Raw genomic sequence first — 16,552 nt, 5'->3', positions numbered from 1 at the left:
CCCGACCAGGAACTCCTGAATTCGAAACAAATCCAGACCCTCTGCCACTACAATATCCCTTCTGACTTCCAAATATAAACCCAACAATCGGTTACCGATCACCCATGACATACGTACCCAACAATCTCGAATACACTTCCAAAGGTTACTCATAACATATTCCAAGTGTCTCACTGACTTCCTTCTCACATCAACTATCTCGGCCCAGTGACACACAAGTCACGAAGTTCTCTTTACCCCAACGAATACTATACTCCCAACTGAAATCGTCTCACCCTCGACCTCAGCCGAAATAATAATCATTTGCCTCATGCATCTCTTGGTATCTCCCGTACTAACGAACTAACCACACTCGGGTCTAAGATATCGGTGACAACAATACCCCTCAACCAATAATCCACCTCAGAATCCAGAATCTCCTCTCGCCTACCCAATGTACTACCAAAGCCAAACTCAAACTCGAGAGTCTGGTCCGACCCAAAGTTGGAACCACTTGTCCCAATGAAACAATCATCTCATGACTCAACCTGCAATCCGCGCGAATACCACTTTTTTTTCCAATTCCCTCATGATGCGACAACCACCACTCAAGTCAGAAGTTAACGATTCCCGACAAAGATGGGGACCCCAGTCTCTTTCCTGGTTCGACCGCCAGGCTCCCAAAAACTCAACTATTAGGGCTACCCTCGCCCAAAACTCTTCTGCGTCGTGCTTTGATCAAAGAGTACTTCCTCATAACCACCTCTTGCTGACTCAAGAGTACTACAGTTCCCCATGGTATCGCAAGAACCTCCCTCTGACTAGTGAGTACTACGGCTCCCCGTAGCAATCACGACAACCTCTAACTAGTGAGTACTACGGCTTCCCGTAGCATCACAACAACCTCTGACTAGTGAGTACTACGGCTTGCCGTAGCATCACAACAACCTCTGACTAGTGAGTACTACGGCTTCCCGTAGCATCACAACAACCTCTCTTTCCTGAAATCCTCATTCTTAAACAATCCCTCCCGATTTCAATACCCAAGGGCTCCCACTGGTACCGCAGATACACAATACGCCACTTGCAGTCTCAACCCAACACTCAAAACTAATCCGAACTTCAGCTCATCATACTCGGATATCCCAGCAAATTACCACAGAACCTCATGATGTACTGCCTCAACCCCTGAGCTCCTTCATCATTCACAGATACACCCATGCATTCCCTTAAAATCTCACAACAAATTTTCCTTTCATCTCACGCCACTATGGAGTATCCCAACTCTCAATTGAAACATGAAGGAATCGCCAATGACCCAGAACATGTTGACGACAATCCGAAACTTCCTTCTATATAGCTCAAAAACTCATGCAAGAATACTCATAATGACCTCGAAGTTGTTGCCTAATCAGTTCCTGCCCTTTCCCGAACCGCATAACAACCCATACAATGAACCAGAATTCTCTCCACTGCCGGACAAATCTTACGAGCCAACCATCTCGAGTTCACCATAGTAATCTCGAAGAATTTCCTAACCACCTCAAGGTTTCCGACCAACGGCTACTTTTCGTGGGGACACTCATCCGTTCTCAACATGCACTACATGCATTATCTCGCTCTACGTCTCGCCTCGACCACCAATACCCATGATCTCATGAACCTGAACCGCAGATCTCTATATCCGGATCTCTAACCGCTTTTGAACAAATCTCAGATCCCCTCAATAAAGTACCCGGTTCTCCCCCACTCAGGGTTCAGACCATCACCAATTGGCGTACTAACAATCTATCTCACAGACCGTTTCCGCTGAAAACATCACACTTACTCTTGGAAGGTGTTGTGCGATAATCTCCCCGATGGAGATTAAGCAACTCCAATATCCCGGATTTCTGATGAAATCCTCAGAAACTTCTCATCATGACTGCCTTTAATCATTCCGAATCTCATACCAATCCATTTCCAGACATCTCGACTGTCCAGTAAAAACCCTGACTCTTAGTTCGGGAATAATGAATCATCATACTCCTAATCCTTGACTCCCAAACCATCGTTCCATCCCATATGCTACAAACCCTTTACAGCCCTGCTGTAAACTCTGTCTCGCTCTGGCAGCCGAGCAAAATGCTGACCCACATCGGGTACCCTCGCCATATACTGTCATTACTCCCCCACTAGGGTCTCGTATCGTCACCATCTGACGCTCGCAGTCTATAACAGCTCCAAATCGGCTCAACCGATCCATGCCCACAATGACACAAACGTCCCCCATCATAATCGGGACCAGATCTATCGGGAACTCAGCACCGAAGATCTTGAGTACACATCCTCGAATCACCTCAATATCATACACCGCTCGCTCATCGGCTATAGAAACTCGTAGAGGTCGACTCATCGCTTCTCGTCGGATACTGATGTGCTGGCTAAATGCTAATGACACGAAAGATCGACTCGCACCCGAGTCTAATAACACCAAAACAGGTACGGAATTCACTAGAAAAGTACCAGCCACAACATTAGGTGCTGTGCGGACCTCCTTCCGCTGTCACCTGGAAGGCTCTCCCTCGTGCCTTCGGTGCCTCGGCCTTCGCTGGCCGGCCCTCAGTAGCTCGTGTAGCAGCAGGGGCAGATCCCTGTAACAGCTGCGGACACTCGGCCCTCCGGTGGCCAGTCTGGTTGCAATGAAAGCAAACCATGAATCCCTTGGGGCAATCCTTGGCTATATGCCCCTCCTTGCCACATTTGTAGCAAGCACCTGCTCGATAAACTCCATCATGTCCCTTACCGCACTTCACACAAGTGCGGCCCTTCTGTCCTCCAGATCTCGTATCAACGGGCTTAGCCCGCTTGGCTGCCGGCTGTACCTGTACCGGTCGCCTGTCCTTCCTCTGAGACTCGGCCTCCTCCCTGGCCTGAGTCTCTAGCTCAATCTCCCTCTTCCGGGCATTTGCCTGGAGCTCAGCAAATGTCTGGTAAGTCGAGTTCGCCACGAACTCCCGAATGTCCCTCCTCATAATGCTCAAATACCGACTCATGCGTTCCTGCTCAGACGACACGTGCTCAGGGCAAAACAACATCCTCTCGTGGAACATCCGTGTAATCACAGTCACGGACTCCGTCCCCTGCTTGAGGGACAAGAACTCCTGTGCCAACTGTTCCCTCTCCACCGGGGGAACATACTCGTCTCTGAACATGGTGGTGAACCTCTCCCAGGTCACCTCTGAGATCTCTGCAAGAGTGAAGTTTGCCGTCACAAACTTCCACCAATCCTTCGCTCCCAAGCAGAGCTGGTTCAGCGCGAACCGTACCCTCAGATGCTCCGGACACGAACAGGTGTAGAAGCATCCCTCAATATCATAAATCCATCTCATCGCAGCAATCGGGTCCTGAGTCCCATCAAACTCTGGTGTCTTCGTGTTGCTGAACTCTCGGTACAGCAACGAGTCACCCCCCCTGTGGCCTAGCAGCTGCGACAGCTGCGGTGGCTGCAGCAGCAGCAGCCTCCGTAACAGCAGCATATCGCTTATCGAACGTCTCAATCAACGTGGTCTTAATAGACCCAAACATCTCTAGTATGGCCTCTCGTATAGCTGCGGCCACCTCGTCATGAATCATCCTGCGAATCTCGTCATCGCTGACTCTGCTGCTCTCTGGTGTGTGACGTGTACCCACCATGATGTCTCACAACCTAAACGAAATTAGAGACTCGTTCGAGTATACTCGTACTCGATCACCCAATCCTACTTGTTCCTGGGAATCCTAAGGATTATTACTTGGACTGCTCACTGATCCGGTGTTTTCAGTAGTACGGGCCCTGTACTACCTTCCACACCGCATCAGCATTCATTCCAAGTCCTCCTCCTAGGATCCCAGATCATAAGTACTCTACATCTCGCTAAGCATAGGCTACCCTTCGGTAGACTTCTCATAAGCTCCTCACTGCTACCTACTCACTCTCGAAGCATCTCATAGCAGCAGTAATCTCCTAGGCTAAGGCATCACAAATCAGGCCACTCTAGTCCTAATAGGAATACCTAGCCTACTCTAGCATGCATATCATATCATATCTCATAACACATAATTTAAGGGTATTTTGAGAAATCACCGTTCGGGCGCTCGCTGATCGTACACATTGCTTCTTTCCACTTTCCTCACATTCCTTTACTTTTTAGAAAAATTGTTTCTTTTATGAAAACTTTTTCAAATCCTCAGTTTGAGTTCAAATACACCCGAAGGTGCATCCGAATCCCTCAAACCAAGGCTCTGATACCAACTTGTAACAACGTAAATTTTCAAAATAATTTTTCATTTTTAAAACATAATTTCATTCATAAGATATCATAAGAATCCATTGTGTCACATGTCATCATAATAAAACAAATCCCAAGATCTCTAATACATAAATCTCATCAGTGTGTACAGATCATGTCGGCGCCTTCCCGCGATCCTCACTGGTACCTGAAACACATCACACAAACACTGTAAGCATAAATGCTTAGTGAGTTCCCCAAAATACCACATACGCACATATGCCACTCAAGGCTATAGCTCTACAAAACCTTCCGGTCCATGTGTCTCAGGGGACTTCCGTCCCACGATCCTGGTAGACCTTCCGGTCCTACCCCTAATGACCTTCCTGTCCACATCATCTTGACCTTCCGGTCCATACACTGTTGACCTTCCGGCCCATATCATAATGACCTTCCGGTCCATACCATACTATTCAAATCATGCATAGCACATACAATCCATATAACAGCATATATCACATTCTACTCATAGCACATAAGACCTTCCGGTCACACATAATTACCACTCTAGGTAAAGTATAGTGAGAAGACTCACCTCACATGATGTCTAGTAAACCTTCTGGCTTGATAACCTCGATCGAGCCCCCGCCTAACACATAAGGCAAACATTTCTAATTAATACTTCCTCTTTTCCTCATCTCTAATGAATGGGTAGAAGACCATTCTACCCCTTCCTTACCTCTCTTGATTCAGCATGACCAACACCCTAAGGTCAACTGAAGTCAACCCAGGTCAATGGTCAAATTTTGACCAGACTCGTCGAGTGCACTTGCGTGACTCGGCGAGTCCATGCGTGTCCTCTGAATCCTCATAAAGCCTCACTCAACTCGCCGAGTTAACCTTTCACTAGACGGGTTACCACTGGACACGAATCGGGGCAACCTGACTCGACTCGTCGAGTCCCATTATGGACTCGGCGAGTTCCTTCCATGGCAACACTCAAAAGACCTTCTGAGGTCAGATCTGTTTCTCTAACCTATAGATCTGACTTCCCAATGCTCAATAATCACGTAAAGGTCCAATCTTTACACTCATGCAACACACATAAGGCTTCTTTTGGTGAAATAACTTCTAAAATGGCAACCTAGGCTCATATCTCCAAAGGAACAGCATAAAGCAGAATGGTTGGGACTCTCTGGACCTCTTAAGGTCCAGATCTAAGACTTTTTCCACATTGGGACCTTATATACATCATATACTATCCAAGAAAGGGTAAAGAAAACCCTAGATTCAAGGATTCTACACAAAACAGAAGGAAGGGGCGAAATACTACCTCAGAATGGAGATCCTTGCTTGGATGTCTCAGAATAACAACCTCCTTTGGTCCTTCTAGCTGAATCCCTTCACTTCCTTTGCAAAAATCACACCAAAATTACTTGACTTCATCACAAGAACTCTCTCATGGCTCCAATGGCGATTTAGGGTTTCTCACAGGGGATATGAGGCACATCCAAGGTCATAAGTTCCTTTAAATAGGCTCCAACCCCGGAACTTAGGGTTTTCTCTGCCCAGTACCTACTCGGCGAGTCCATACTTGGACTCGTCGAGTCCGCTCATTAAATCCACGTGGTCAACTCGACGTGACTCGGCGAGTCAGACCTACGACTCGTCGAGTCCCTCCTAAATCCTCGAAATTGAAACACGAACTATCATACCCGAAATTCCGGATGTTACATGATCGATTCTTCAAGCGACGAGTACGGCACTCCACTTCCTTTCTTTTTCTCCATTCTCGGACTCGATTCTAGACCTTCTCCAATCGATTCTTCCACTCTTCTGTTGAATCGTTGAATCGTTGCTGCTGTTCTTCACTCTTCAGACTTTAGTTCTTCTTCCTTCTTTATTCGTGGTTTCTCCATTGCTCAAAAGTCAAAAATCATTGTTCATTGTCCATTGATTTGATGATTTGCTGCTATTTTGCTGTCATTCAGTCATTGAAAAGGTAACAGGTAATGTGTTTGTATTTTAAATTTTTTTTTTTTAAAAAAAAAAACTAAGTGGTGATGTCGTGATGGAGGTTCTTTAATGAATAAATGCAATTTAGGTTAAATTAATCTGGAATACTCTTCGATATTATTATGGTTTATTTAAATGTTCTTTAGTTTCTTTGTTTTTTTTTTTCAACATAGGCCGGTAGGCAATTTTATAAATAAGAATAATCAAAACTATAGACTGTTTGCAGTAATCTTGATATAGGAGCTTTGTCGGTTAAGAAAAGTGGCCAAAGGTAATCAGATTGGTATGACTCCTTTGATTAGTTGATTCCAAAGATTGTATATTTTAGTCTTTTAGAAGAAAAAAAAACTTTATAATTTTTTTTACGACGGATGTGGAATTGGAATATGAGACATCCCTTGTTGGGGTTAATAGCCAATTAATTAGGGTTAATCTTTTGACAATGGACATGAGTGACTAGATTATTTTAACAGCCCATTAAGCCACGAATTTCTTATGAATCTTTTGCAATCTAATGAATGGTTTTTTTTTTTGTATTTTATTGTTTTTGGCTTTATCCAAATGGCATGGACGATCAAAGTTGTTAATCTTTTCAATTTTCTGATTTTTTATTCCAGATTGGCAGATTTCATTGTTCACTGATTCCAGATTGGCTGATTTCATTGTTCACCGATTCCAAATTGGCAGATTCCATTGTTTTTGAGCTTTCCATTATCTCAGGGGCGGTATAATTCTAAATCATATCTTCTATACTTATAGTTATTATTAATCAAATAATTAATAATCATGTCAAAGAGAAAATACGAATCTGATGCTTCAAAAAGGAAACGAAAAATGCAAGAAGAAGCTTTTATAGATAAACAAAAAGGGTCGTTTTTAAAAATATTTAACTACAAATAAAAATGTTGATAATGAACAACAACAAACTAATGTTGATAATGAACAAGAACAAACTAATGTTGATAATAATGATCATGAACCAACTAATATTGAAAATGATAATGAACCAACTAATATTGAAAATAATAATGAACAAACTAATATTGAAATTGATAACGAACAAACTAATAGTGAAAATGATATTGAACAAACTAATAGTGAAAATGATAACGAACAAACTAATATTGAAATTGATAACGAACAAACTAATAATGAAAATGATAACACGCCTTTAAACATATATGATCCAAGTAAATGGAACAATATTAGTACTAATTTAAGAGATTTAATTGTAGAAAAATATCCTATTAAGATTTATGATTTTAAATTTCCAAAAGATCAACATTAAAGAAGCTTTAGTACATCTCTTTATATGCAAAAAATACCAAATGGAGAAAAATACGAACGAACATGGTTGGTTTATTCTATAGATGTAGATAGAGTTTTTTGTTTTTGTTGTAAATTATTTAATGTAAATACATCTACATGTTCATTAACACATAAAGGTAATAATGATTGGAACAATATTTCTAGTATACTAAAAAGACATGAAGCAAGTAACGGACACATTCTTAATATGAGGTCATGGATTGACTTAGAAACTAGATTAGCAAATAACAAAACAACTGACAAGCAAATCCAAGAATAAATAAATAAAGAAAAAGAACATTGGAAAAATGTGTTAAAAAGAATCATTGTTGTAGTAAAAACTTTAAGAAAAAATAATTTAGCCTTTCGTGGAACAAATGAAAAGATTTATGAAGAAAATAATGGTAATTTTTTAACTATAATTGAAATGATTGCGGAATTTGATATTATTATGCAAGAACATATTAGGATAATTAATGACAAAGAAATTCATAATCATTATCTTGGACATAATATGCAAAATGAACTTATTAGTTTATTAGAAGAAGAAGTTAAAAGTAAAATTATTAAAAAAGTAAAAGAGGCTAAATACTTTTCAATAATACTTGATTGTACTCCCGATACAAGTCATAAGGAACAAATGTCAATTATCTTACGATGTTTAGATCTTTCAACAACTCCAACTGAAGTTAAGGAGTACTTTCTAGGATTTTTAATTATAGATAATACAACCGGTAAAGGCTTATATGATGCTATAGTTGATAAAATTAAAAATATAGGACTAGATATAAATGATGTTAGGGGTCAAAGTTATGACAATGGATCAAATATGAAAGGAAAACATCAAAGTGTACAGAAACGATTGTTAGATATTAACCCTAGAGCATTCTACACTCCTTGTGGTTGTCATAGTTTAAATTTAGCAATTTGTGATATGGCTAATTCGTGTGGTAAAGCTAGTGAATTTTTTGGAGTTATACACCGTATATATTCGATATTTACTTCATCACCTCAAAGGTGGAAAATATTACAAGATAATATATCAAACCTAACACTTAAATCATTATCGCAAACTCGTTGGGAAAGTAGGGTAGAAAGTCTAAAAGCAATTAGATTTCAAGCACCACAATTAAGAAAAGCACTTTTACAATTATCCAAAAATTATGGAGATCCAAAAATCAAAAGTGAGGCTAAATGTTTAGCTACATATGAACTTGAAAACTATAAATTTTTATTAGGAATGATTATTTGGTATGATGTTTTGTTTGCTATTAACCCTGTTAGTAAAAGTTTGCAATCAAATGACATGTGTATCGATGATGCTATAGATCAACTAAATGGACTTTTGTGTTTCTTTGAAGAATATAGAGAAAATGGATTTGAAAAGGCTTTAGATTATGCAAAAGAATTGGCTTTAGAAATGAACGTAAAACCTGAATTTCGTGAAAAACATATCATTCAAAGAAATAGACGATATGATGAAAATGTTGCTAATGAAACTATTAAAACGCATGTTCAGTTATTTCAAACTAATTACTTTTTATATATAGTAGATAAAATCATTACTTCACTTAAAAGTAGATTTGAGCAATTTAACGAGTTCAAAAATATTTTTGGTTTTCTATTTAGTATAGAAAAATTAAAATCATTTGATGAAAATACATTAAAAGAACATTGTTTAAATCTTGAAAAATCTTTAAAGCATGATGATAGCTTAGATATTGATGGTCTAGATTTATTTCATGAACTAAAACTTTTAATACATATTGTACATTTAGAACATGATACAATTATTAATATACTTAATTACATTAACAAGTTTAGTTCTTTTCCAAATGCATATGTTGTCTATATGAGTATGTTAACTATTCCTGTAACCGTTGCCTCTGCAGAAAGGAGTTTTTCTAAATTAAAATTGTTAAAAAATTATCTAAGATCAACAATGTCACAAGAAAGATTAAATGGATTAGCAATTTTGTCAATCGAAAAACATTTAGTAAAAGAAATTGATTATGAAAATTTCATTAAAAAATTTGCATCTAAAAAGGCTAGAAAAATTAACTTTATGTCATAAAATATATTCACAAAAAACATATACATAAAAAAAAAAGTTTTTAATTCCGCCATTTGTAAACGTTTTAGTTTATTATTGCTGTTCCCAAGCCCGGATAAATGATGAGAGTTTATAACATTAAGTATAGTAAATGTTAAATGACCCCAAATTTTTGGTTCGCTTATGGCCCCCAAACTTGTTGAGCCGCTCTGTTGTAACTTGTACTCTTATATATTGATATATACATGGAACTCTAATAAAGGGAATATTTCCATATAATCTAGCAAATTTCAACATCAAATGAATGAAGATCTTACTAGGTTTGCAGATAAAGACGCTACCAATTAGAGGGATTGTTTGATGATATTCCGGGATGATTTCGTTCCACCGTTATAGGGAAAGTCAAATAATTTCGTGGGTTTGGCTCTCGGTGCATCATCATTCCTGGATGCTTTTGTTCCCTCGCTTGAAGTCTTATTTGATAAACTTGATTATTTAACAACGCGACACGTTACCTTCGGGTTTGTTTCTTGTCACACTGATTTGGTTATCAAGTTCATGATAGGATTGATGGCTACCGGTTTGTATAACTTTCGGTAAAACTAACATAAAATGGTTCACACCGATATGCTTTTTGTGTTTTAAGCAAAACAATTGTTTTGTTTTCTATTCTGAAAAATATTAATATTCAAAAAAATCCGAGAGAATGCATTTTGCCAAAAAAAAAAAACCGATAGTCTATGCAAAGTGTATCAAGAATGGCCCAATGAACATGCATATGTTTCATCTTCATGCGAACTGACTTTAAATAATAAAATTTTCACATGCACAGCTAATACACAAATTAATAATAAAAATTAATTATAGGGATATTACATTTGAGAATGCATGGAAATAATCTATATTTTTTGGTTTTACAAAAAGTCAAAAATAACCACCATATCTGAGATAAAGTTTTCAGACTTATTTCGAACCATTTTATGTTATATTAAAAATTAAAAATAAATCCAAGACTTATTTTGAACAACTTTATGTCGTATTTTTTTTTTCTGGAAAAGATGCAAGCCTCAAATGAATTATTCAAACAATTTGTCATATTTTGAACAACTTTATGTCTCCTTGATGTGGACATTTTTTTTCAAAATCCTAAATTCTATAAACAGTGAATTTACAATTCTTAATTGATCCCAAGGTGGGATCCAGTTTCATTTTATTTCTTTTTTTGCCTAGGAAAAGTGTTAAAATAAAAAAGGATACATTTACTTGTTGCATACTCAAAAATTGAGATTAATTTGAACTGAAACAGCAAGCAATTAGCCATATCTAAAAACAAGCCCAATTTACATGCACCCGATCTTACAATCCTAATGTCCTACACCTATCTAAAACATCAAAAAAAAACAACTTGTAAACAATTAAAGTTAAAGAATTTCCTTGATGGGTGTGTGTGAGTGTGAGTGTGAATGTGTGTTTTCATTAATGATTAGACGGATTCGTCCCCATGAATATGAATGTCTCCTCCATTTTCTTTTCCAAGTTTTGATTTTGGTAAAGAAAAAGATGATGTGGATGATGATGATGATGATGATGATGATGATTGTTGTCTGGGAGATGTTTTTCCTGACTGTTGTTGGGTTGACCTCTTCAAGTTAAGATGTGTGTAGAAAGACATGCCAACAAGAGCTGTGAGTGCACCACAGATGCTGGTTGACCCTGGGTTTGACCCAAACATAATGAAACCTCCTAAAAGGATCACACATGTTTTGAATTGTCCAAGAACAACATGAGTTGTTGCTGAAGTTTCCCTGTAATTAATTAAAAAAAAAAAAAAAAAAAAACACACACGGAGATATTATAAGTTTGGAATCGGAATTGGATTTGGGATTGGAATGGAATGAAGCATTCCGCATTCCATTCCAAATTTCCAATTACTTACCCGAGAGCCAAAGCACCAGACCACTGAAGCAAGAAGCCGAGAACAGCAGAAGCCCCAATAATGGAAGAATTGTAGAAGCTCCAGTCAAATGAAAGTACGCCAGGTGGATCAAGTGATGGCATCATCATGACTAGAAAAAAGAGAGTGATGGGTGTAGTCTTCCACATTAGCCTACAAAGATTCATTCGTGTTTAACTAAATCTATAAATAAAATATCTATATATATTTTTTGTAATAAAGTAAAGGAACATAACATACGCCAATGCATTCCAGCTTTCCTGTTGTTGAAGATTTGACCACAATATTTTATTAGTTGCACTTGGGATTATCCAAGCAACTGCTATACAAGCACCAAAAAAATGGAACTGCAAATCGGTCACAGTAGCAACAGCAACACCAATGGAAACTACAGTAAGTGCAAGCACCTGAAATATTAAAGTTTTTTTTTTTATGAATTACAGATAATTTAATTTAAAAGAAGGACAATTTGACTTTCTAAAAACGCTCTTTTAGTGTAAAAGTTGTTAGTTACCTTTCGGAAAGATATTCTTTTGTTGTAGAGCATGAATTCTGCTAAAACAATTGCTGGGGTTACTGCAATCTTAGCCATTTGATAGAATCCAACACTAATAATGAATACATTAATTGTTAGTGTCTTAATACATTAAGCAAAGTCTTTTTGGCTTAACCCATTAAGTCAAAAAGAAACAGCCATTATATATAGCTGTCCAGATTAAGTGCTTAACCTATTAAACCCATTATATCAAAAGATGCAAAAGAATTCAAGAACAATTTGAGTGACTTACCTATTGAACTTCAAACTAACATTAGCAAGACCCGTAGAGAGTGACATGACTATACCAAGACCAAGCAATGAAGAAAATTTGGTTGACTTTGAAGAAGGAGGTGGAGGAAGGAGAGATAAAGCCTTCAAGATGCCCATTATCAACCAACTACAAATGTAGTGAATAAAAGTCAGAAAGATTGGATAATTGAATCCAACTTTCACAAGTACCTGAAAACAACAGGGGTATATTAGTCAATAATATAGCATATAACCAGAGAGACAAATGACACCTTAACTTACCAATTTGTTCATCAAGATAATACTAACAGATGCAACAAAATTGAATGTAAGAGCAAGAGTGGGCCCCAACAACGATTGGTGTTGACGCCTAAACTTGCTAAATAAAGAAGCCCGTAGTTCCTCCATTGCTCTTCCTGTGTAAAAAAGGAAAGATCAAAACAGGAATTTTCTTTAGCTATTTTTGGGATTTAATACTAGTTCATTGTTTACTCTAGCAACATGTTTGACTAAGAGTTGACTTCCATGATGGAAAGCAAGTAGAAGAGAACCAGAAAAAATGTTTGAATTGAGCATGGAGTTCAATTCTTGTATAATTTAAGGTGAAATGCATTAATGATCAGAATTTAAAGATTATGTAGGTCACCAACTCTTAAACTTTTAACAAGTTGTTTATTGTTTACATAATTATGTGTGTGTGCTACTTAGCAATAATAAATTGATAATTGCTACATTATGCAAATTATACTATAATTTAAACTTTTGATAGTCAAGCTTACTAGTTTCCAAATTGTTTTTTACATTCATAATGCCAAAATTGTTTAACACTGATAGCACTTAATGCTTTTGTAGTATTAGAATTTTTGGAAAAGGAAACAAATTTGTACAGAAGAGTTTTGTTCCCTATATATTTTCATGTTGGCACATCCATTTTTAAATCTTCCTTTTTTTGGCAAATTTCCAAGCTAAAGTTTGTTTGCCCATTGTCATGCTTAAATGTCATCAATCTCGGTCAAAAAGATTCCCTTATTTTTTTCTTCATTGAAGGGTAATTTAGACAATAGACATGTTATGTAAGCAAAATCATTTTACAGTTTCCATAGGACAAAGTATAACTTATTCACCAAAGAAGCACAATATCTGCAGTATTTTTCATGTTCATGTAGCTTTCAGAAATTTAGGAGCTAAAATCCACAGCCTTCAAAGGGAACAACGAAGCATTATCTATCATTCGTTTATAACAAATTGACTATTTTACTCAAATTTTACCACCCACAAACCCAATAGAATTGATTTCATTTGCTTCTTACTTTGAACAGTTTGTTTTCTTAATCATAAATGAAAGAAACACTAGCTATGTTGCCCTCAGATTTCAAAGAATTGATGCACAATATCAATCAAGATAGTGCAAAAGGATCGTTTTCATCAACCAAGAATCCAGCTTGTTGCTAATAAATAGAAGTTAAAATTTCATTTGCTTTAATTCCTTGATACACAAATCATATCCTCGAAATAATCAAGATATGAACAGACTTATTCTTTAGACTTTTGAGTGATACATAAGAGTTTATTTCTGGATATAACACCATACCCATAGATGGAAAGAGAGGCTAGCTTACTCAACATTCATACACCCTTCAGATTAATATTAATTAGTCAACAACCACTAAATGGAATTTCAAACAAGTCCAGCGGATCAAGAATTTCACCTAAAACTTTACATGACTCCATTAATTTTCAATAACGAAATGTCAAATAAGTGCAGCGAATCAAGAACGTGACCTAGAACTTCACATTGCTCCATTAATTGTTCAACGCTTACTTAAAGGAATGTCGTAAAAGTGAAGTAGATCAAGAATTCGACCAAAAAACTTGCATTACTCCACTAATTGTTCAACATCCACATAAAGGAATTTCAAATAATTCTAGCAGATCGAGAAATTGACCTAAAACTTTATATTACTCCACTAGTTGTTCAAAACCCATTTAAGGAAGGTCTATATAAGTGGAGCAGATGAACGACTACACTCAACCTCTTATATAGCCCACTAACAAGAATTTAATTTAATTTAATTCAACCATCTTTCCGTTCTTAATCGCCGTTTCTCACTAGTGTCGCGTATCAGCTAAGCATTATACAAACTGAACAAACAAAATCTTAAGGGGAGGGAGGATTACCTCTTTCACCAGCATCACTGTCTTTGCGCTTGAGGATTTTTCTGACATCTTTTCTGGTAAGGAAATTAAGCATCGCTTTACCACCCAGCATTGCTCGCTTGCTGGCTGCTCTGAGCTACAAAAACCCTAAATTTGTCTATATCGGTAGGAATGATTGAAACAAACTCTGATTCATGTCAAAAATGCTGCATTGTTCAATTTATGACAACTCGGACCACGCAAATACAAAATCCAAACCAAGTGGCGATTTAGATTAAAGAAATTATAAAAACTGAAAACGAAATATAGAAGCAGAGAAGTGTGGTGGGGAAAGGGAGAGGCGGAGATACGGAGGAAATCACGCGCTCCCACCGACAGAAACGCGATTGAATTTGGGAATTTGACGACTTTGAGGACGATATGACTCTATCGCTCTCCCATTACTAGTGTGCTTTAGCGCATCAACCCATCAACCTACAAAATTGTTTTTAAAGCATATTTACATACTTTTAATATTCTTTATCTATAGACTTTTTTTTTTTTAACGGCAGATTGTTGTGTTAATATCAACTCACAACAATTTTTGTTAAGATTGTTGTCAGTGATATTAACAAAATTAAATCTAATCAACAAGCTAATTTAAGAAAAATAACCAAGTTTTTATAGTTTTAAAAAAAAATCATTTTGTCAGTAAAACGACATTATCGATATTATAGTTGTTCGAGAGTTGGTGAGATGATGATTATAGTTGAGGTAAAGGTACTTCAAAATCTATTACCGGGTTAAAGCATATATTTTGTATTGAACATCGTACTATCCGGATTATATGGTATTCCATTATGGAAAAAACAATACTTAAATCTAACATCTTGGACATTTATTTAGATGTTTATGTTTTTAACATTTGTTTAGAGGTTTAAAAAATGGTAAATCGCATCATCTGAACGGCTCACGTCAATCCGTCTTAAGGCTTATGTGAGAGGTTAACCGCGGAAAACGAACAATATTTTGGGTGTGTCAGCGTTTGAACATTGGACCTTCTATGTGGAATTTCAGTCATCAAACTTTATGCTTCCATCGTGGGGGTTGTTTAGAGGTTTATGAATCCAAATCTAGAGGTTTATGCTTTTTAACATTTATTTAGCGGTTTATTGAAAATTAATGAGTTTATGTAATCGGTTTTTTAGTACTTGTTTATAGTAGATGACTGTAGGAGTGAATAAACGACTCTGCATTATGTCTTCAGATTACACATGTTATGGTGTGGATTTAACAAATGATATCAACTTTGCTAGGATGATTAAGTTGATATATTCAAAGTCCTCGTTATACAATAATCAAATATGTTTGTCATTTTAATGTCCTAAATCAGACATAGTTATGCAAATTATGGACGATAGCGATGTCAACTATTTTTTTTAATATTGTAAATAGTATGTCTCCCAATATAGTATGGTTGATTGTTGTTAATAATGTTCGTGGAAAGTGGTGTAAGTTGATTTATTGAGTAAAGAGTTCAGATGGAAATGAGTCGTATGGTGTTGGAAGTAACCAACTCTAGAAATGAGTCATTAGGAATTTTACAAGATCTTGATCAACATCAACTCCCAACAGCGCTTTAACATATAGATCTTCAGGAATTAGTATGACTTTTTTGATATCATATTCTCTTGTTTCCAAGACATCTCATGATTTTTTCTTTAATTGATATTCCTGTTTAGGCACCGCAGAGTTCTTCGTGGATGTTGTGTAACAGTCTTTTTCCTCTTGTTGGTCGTTTTTTATTTTGATTATTCCCCAAGGGGTCGACATCTTGACGCATCGATGGTATGTCGAAGGGACGACCTTCATATAATGTATCCAATGTCTACCTAAAATAATGTTATAGCAAGATAACAAATCAGCTACAAAAAAGCATTGCATGGAATTTATTCCCTCAATGTAGATTGGTAGTTTATTTTCTTTGATGGTATTCTTGGTTTCGCCGTTGAATCCCATCGGTGCTAAAGACTTTCTGACTATCTCGGACTTTGGGATATCCATCTTGT

The 16,552-nt window shown here is 37.0% G+C and overlaps 1 protein-coding gene across 1 annotated transcript; it reads right to left on the bottom strand.

Moving 5' to 3' along the window:
• Positions 1–10,887: 10,887 nt before the first annotated feature.
• Positions 10,888–14,973, bottom strand: LOC145132928 (nucleotide-sugar uncharacterized transporter 1-like). The gene is made up of 7 exons (XM_079067879.1): positions 14,526–14,973; positions 12,630–12,763; positions 12,349–12,557; positions 12,075–12,168; positions 11,801–11,967; positions 11,543–11,713; positions 10,888–11,411 (listed from the first exon to the last, which is right to left on the bottom strand). The coding sequence occupies exons 1-7, from the start codon at positions 14,614–14,616 to the stop codon at positions 11,090–11,092; spliced, it is 1,188 nt and encodes a 395-aa protein (XP_078924005.1). The 5' UTR covers positions 14,617–14,973; the 3' UTR covers positions 10,888–11,089.
• Positions 14,974–16,552: the final 1,579 nt, after the last annotated feature.

The sequence above is a fragment of the Lactuca virosa genome, chromosome 8, assembly GCF_052849685.1.
Source record: "Lactuca virosa cultivar CGN04683 chromosome 8, Lactuca_virosa_CGN04683_v6, whole genome shotgun sequence".
In the NCBI taxonomy this organism is placed as follows: Eukaryota; Viridiplantae; Streptophyta; class Magnoliopsida; order Asterales; family Asteraceae; genus Lactuca; species Lactuca virosa.
Note: the sequence above shows the minus strand (reverse complement) of the source record. Positions and strands in the feature narration are given on the sequence as shown.